The sequence below is a fragment of the Hoplias malabaricus genome, chromosome Y, assembly GCF_029633855.1.
Source record: "Hoplias malabaricus isolate fHopMal1 chromosome Y, fHopMal1.hap1, whole genome shotgun sequence".
Lineage (NCBI taxonomy): Eukaryota > Metazoa > Chordata > Actinopteri > Characiformes > Erythrinidae > Hoplias > Hoplias malabaricus.
Window position 1 is genome coordinate 6,825,542 of NC_089820.1, and position 6,000 is coordinate 6,831,541.

The following is a 6,000-nucleotide window of genomic DNA, read 5'->3' on the forward strand; positions in this document are numbered from 1 at the left end:
TCAGTGTATATTTCAATCCAATGGTGCACCTAAACCTTCATTTGTGTATGCACAGCTTTAATCTCCACAAAAAAATACTTATAAAGCAGCTACAGAAGATGAATGGATGAATGAATGAATTTATATAACTGATTTAAATAAGGTTTTGTTTAGAACAGTGCATCTACATAATAGGTCTACCTTTAAAAAGCTGATTTTTCTCATACAAAGAATGTCTAAAACCTATTCATTATTGAGTGCATGATGTTACTATGTCATAAAACATTAAACCACTTAAGACTGTGATATGCAATGGTTTCCCAAGAGATAAAAGACTTACTATTATTAAAACACTCTCAACATTGGTAAAAAATCCCTGTACCACAAGTGGCTTAATGACATAATAAGGGATAAAGGAAAAACAAAAGAAGAAGATAATGAATAGTGCTGGACAGAGCATTAATCACTCGTCTGATTTAGCCTCTCATATGGACTTATGTCACATGGCATAAGGCATCTAGGTAGGACAACATTGGTCAAGGTCAGAGACTGTACGTATCCATATATCTGTTATATGGCCATGTCCAGGCGCAAATATTGGCATTTAACACCTCTGGTAGTGGACACTAAAGCTAGGGACATTCTCTGAGTTAGACAGCAGGTAGACCCAGCGGTCCTGTGTCAAAAGTGTCCAAGCAAATGCACAATCTATTACACAATACAAGAATCTAAGGGCTATCCATTGCGTGCCAATAGCAGGTGAAGTGCTGGGTCTAGGGGTGTGAAAAAGCTTTTTAATGTCTCCCCCTGGGTCCTGCTTGGTTCATGGCTCGCTAAAAGCAGGACAGTGAAGAGTGGACAGTTATGGTCACTGAACCTCGCGTGAGCCCTGTTTCTTAAACTTAACCGGCAGCGTCTGGAGGGTACACTGCACACAGAACGGCATTCTAGACTAAGCTGAGCTTCAGATATTTTACTCCAAATGGAAGCATGTGCCGCATACTGAGTAAAAAGACGAAAGGCACTCACTCTAGTGGAACAGCTGCAAAGGCTGCAATCTACCTGACTGATGTGTTGTATCAACAGATACCACGAAATAAAGGAGCTTAATGTCAGTAACAATTGTGGACTATTCCTAATGCCCAGGAGAACTCTTTGTAAAAATTCCTTTTGAGATTCAGCATGTTGCAATCCTCTAAATGTGGGCCCTGCTGTGAGCACATAGACAAATTTGAGCCACAATAATTCCACAGCCACCCATAACTTAAGAACAGAATAGTGCAAAACTGACCCCTCTCTGCCTTGGAGGGCTATGCTGGCCCTTACTCTCCCACCAATAACTCAATGAGATTACAAGGCATCTATAACGTAATACAGTGAACAGTCAAGATGTGTGCTCTTGTAGTCATATGACTGCAAACTAGATAAACAAACAATTCAAGAGTCCATATTTCCCAACTCTTCCCATCTTTTCCCAGCGGATAAAAAACAAATGTTTTTTCTGTCCAGGTATGTATATGTAGAACATAGATGTTACAACAAATTCATCATGAAATACAAACTACAAAAAGAAGTAAGGCAAATTTTAAATAATGGATGGTAGAAATAACCCTAATATTAAAGCAGCACTAAGTAGTATTTATACCTTGAAATTACAGTTTCAAATTCATTGAGATGCCTCCAAGTCCTGTAAAAGGATGAAACGAGCCTTTGTTTTTGCTACTCTGAGCTCAGCACTGCAGCAAATGCACCATGTACCATTTTAGGGAAGGGTAGGAAATCACCCACTCCCTCATGGTTTTAGGACAGTGTTGTAAAAGTGAATTACACTCTGCTACCTACTGTTCCTTTAACACTAGACATCATCCTAACACTAACACTTACACCCTAACCCAACATCATAAAACTGGTTTTATGTGTAGAACACTAACTTTAGTGGCACAAAAATATGACACTATGTCCACATGTATATGACACACATATATGTGTGTGTGTGTGGGGGGGGGGTCGCTGTAAACTTAAAAGCATCATATATATATATATATATATATATATATATATATATATATATATATAACTTTGAGATATGTTAACCAGAATATTATGACACCAGCTCAATGCACTAGTAATTAAACAGGGAAAACTGCCATGAAGATTTTATTCAGTATTTGAAATGCTGAACTCTGTGACATCTAATTAAAAGGAGCTAACTACTGTTTTGATGTAGCTGCTCTCTGCTTCTTTCACATTTCTGAACTAATACATGGATCACAAGCTTATTACTCAATGTAAACATGTGGAATTATATGATATAGAAGTGTAAAATCAAGGTTTGGTCCCAGCAACATATCCAGAACTTTTAATATCCCCAAGAAGCTCAATAACGGCACCAAATTTTCTAAGAGTCAGTCATATAACCACAGTATTAGTGTTCTCCTGAAGGCGTGCTGACATTGGTTTTACTCTGTGACAGAGGGTGGAAACAGACATTGTCCTTTTAAGGTAGAAGCCCAAAAGTTATTTACTTGGATTGAGGTTTGAGGCAGAAAACCGACATAAGAAACACTGCACCCTATGTGTTTGCTTTTACACCATTTGGCCTAAAGTTGATGAAATGAGCCTGTACTTTTGTGAGAAGGCTTTACAATAGATGTCGGAGCTTGAGGTTTTCATGGCAGCCATGAGAGCATTTGTGAGGACAGGTACTAAAGTTGGGTGATTAGCTCCTGCACTCCAATTCATCCCAAATGTATTGGATGGGGGTCCTTCATTCTCCAGAAAACTGGTTGAGATTGCCAATGACAATGGTGAACTTGGGCTTTTGTGCATCTGCTCCTAAGCATCCCACTTCATTTCACGTTTTTCTGTGGTGCTGTGTGTGCAAACCTGAAGGTGCGTATATCTATAAGTAGCTTCACTCATTCATTGTAAAGGATGTCCACATACTTTTGGAGATTTTGTGCGTATCTCTTGGAAAAGGCGCAGTTCAGAAAGGGAGAAGCCTGGACGTTTTATTTTTCACACAATGCACTGCTATGAAGGTGATTCCACTGCAGTGAAGCTGCACGCGCCTGTTGCATATATACAGTGAGGTATAGAGCAAGAGAAACGGAGAAAGGCATAAATACAGAAAGCGTAACGTGGGAACTAGCGCACGGACGACAAAGCTGAAGTTTTCCTCGTTTTCCAGTTTTACGTTCCACCTTAAATGGTGCAGCAGGTCCCAGTTCAAAATGTAACTACTAAAAGGATAGAGTTTTAGCACAAGCAGCCGCCTGGTTATAACTCCCGCACCATTTAAGGTGGAATGAAAAATTAGAATATTATAATGACAAAACACAACCAATGCAACAATAAAGGTGGAACGAAGACTTCCTTTCACAGAGCAGCATCAATACCAAAATTAGTCACCCATTCCCAAGATGTAAAACTTGCTTCAGCTCCATTTCACAGCTTATTTCCTCTAGTTTATTTGACAGTGAACTGTAGCACTGGACTTAGGCTTCTCTTAAACTCAGTTTCCTTCACGATTATGAGGTAAAATCCGTTGGAAAAAAATGATAAACAAACAGGTTCAAATTGACCAAAAACAAACCGTTCCTACCTCGGCTGCTCGCGCATTTCACGCTGAGGAGAACGAGGAGGGAGACGAGGTCCAAACACGAGCGTCCTTTCTTCGGAGTTGTCATTTCTCTTTTCTTTAGCATTCCTCCCCTTTTCTATCTTCTTTCTCTCGAGAGCGAAGAAGAAACGGCGTCCAAAGACAAACGGCTCTCTCTCCCCTTCGTCTCGTCGTGCGCTCCGCGGAGAGAAGCCGCGGCTCTCAGAGGCATCTCTCCGCTTCTCAACTTCAGCCTCCTCGTTAACTACAACCCGCGCTCCCCGCAGCCCTCCGTTACTTTCAAACGCGAGCAGGAGCCAGCCAATAGGGAGGCGCAAAGGGCGGGGACCAATGTAGGCTGCGGTGTGGATAGCCAATCGCGTGGCGGTATGGGTGGGGCTTGGGGTTAAGCCTCAGTGACCGTTACAGCTGACTCGTGGTGTGCAATCTATTTCTCTTCGATCCACAAGAAGATAATGGTGTCTGAATATTTGTGCCTGTGCTTTATAATTATTGATTAGTTATAAGGTTACTTTAAAATAGTTTTTTATTATCTTCATAGGAAAAAATTTAATTAACACATAATAAAAATGGACACTTTCCTCACTCAGGGCAAGGACTTCCCCAAAGAGGTAGAAAGCCCTTCTATGTAGTAGTGGAACGGCGTTTCGAAATGTGTCTTTGAGAAGAGTATTTACTAGAGCTATGAGACCTCACATATATTCTCATGGCTATCAAATTCTCAAATTCAGTGTTTCAAAACCTAGGGTAAATCTTCATAGAATATTATAGAATGTTACTGCTGCAAAAGAGGGACAAATTCTGTATACACCAATAAATGTCCCATTAGCAGGAGTCCAAAACTTTGGCCATACAACGTGCCAAGTCTAACTGAGTGACATGTCTCTTCCTGGCATCCCATCCAGGGTGTGTTCCTAACTAGTGACCAGAGACATTGTACAGGTTCCAGACCCAACGCAACCTTGATCAGGATGAACAAAAGCCTTTTCTACTGTGAGGTAGTGGGCAGGTAATTAGAGGTAGTTAGAAGTCAATATATTAATAACCATCTCATAAAATGTTTTAAACTTTTCAGATGTCTGGTTCCATTCACATCCACTGTGAAATATCCTCAACTATTCACATCATTCAGAAGTTGCATCTAATATCTTATTTTTATTTAATTACGCACATATTCTAAGATTCCTATACATAATGCATATTTTTATCCTAAGTTAATATTAAAATTGTATGGCCTATGGACCAAGTGTACAAACCCAATATCTGAGCAGCGTTGCTTGCATTTTGCAGTAGAAAAGGTGTTTTATGCAGTGTTTCTTGCTATTACATTCTGTATAATCCATCAGCATAGAGACGTGTAATATCCAGCAGGTCTACGATCTGTCCTAAAGTAGCATTTACCATAAGGTAATCATCTCTCCCTTCATCACAGACAGAGGCACAAAGCAGAAAACAACAGCAAGAAAAAAAAAAAAAAACAATTTCTACTGCATATTCAACACAATAAGGTGTGCCTGAGGAGGCAATATTGCATTTTGGGAAAGCAATTTGAATGGTTAACACAGCTAACCTTTCATAGAGGATGGCATTTAGGAACATAGGATTTCACTACAAACTCAGTTATGCAAAGAAGAAAATTCCAGGCTCTGCTTTTTGCTTTGGTCTCATAAAGGCTGTAAAATAATTACCGGTCATGGACCAATCCATTGGGCACACAAAAAAATAATAAAACAGAATTTTAACCCTGATAAAGTAGGACAATTGTGAGCCCCTACATTTGATTATCAGCCCATCTTTCTTGCTCAACAGAGTTGGCAATTTATATGATTCAGCCTCCAACCTCCATGGAAGTTGGGAACCACTCAGAAACAGGCAAGAACATGCAAATGTAGAACATTTTCTCACTGTTTACTGAGCATTTATGCTGTAGGATTGCTGTGGTTTTCCATTATGGCATCCCAGTTTCCCAAGGCAACAATGTGGACTTTCACACCATAATAGTTTGATTGACCGTGAAGTGGTGACTTTTTAACCTCAGCAGAGGAGTTGAGTGTACCATTGGCCTGGTACCTCCTCATCAGGGTCGGGTGTTTGACTGACCATGAGCTGAGGATCTTCTCACCACGTACCCTGACTAATTGCAAGACGGGGGGAACTTTCTCACTAAAACATCAGCGTTGATTAACCACAAGACAAGGACTTTCTCCCTTGTAGTGCTGTTGACTGGCCACAAGCCAGGGACTTTCTCACCACAGTGGCAGAGCTGACTTTCCGCAAGTTCTGCAAGGACTCTCATTCTGCAGTAGTGGAGTCAAACGGGCCAGGAGCCAACTATTTTCACACCATGGTAGTGAAGTTGACTGAGCCACTATCTATGGTCTTCCTTACTGCAGACATGG

General features: G+C 40.5%; 1 protein-coding gene across 3 annotated transcripts in view; it reads right to left on the reverse strand.

Annotated features, from left to right (window-relative positions):
• The window catches only part of LOC136678653 (netrin receptor UNC5D-like), a 241,458-nt gene extending 237,626 nt beyond the window's left edge, over positions 1-3,832 (reverse strand). For all 3 annotated transcript variants that reach the window (XM_066656735.1, XM_066656736.1, XM_066656734.1), the window contains exon 1: positions 3,584-3,832. In XM_066656735.1, the coding sequence (XP_066512832.1) occupies positions 3,584-3,686 (103 nt within the window). In that variant the 5' untranslated portion in view covers positions 3,687-3,832. The remainder of the gene's footprint in view (positions 1-3,583) is intronic.
• Positions 3,833-6,000: the final 2,168 nt, after the last annotated feature.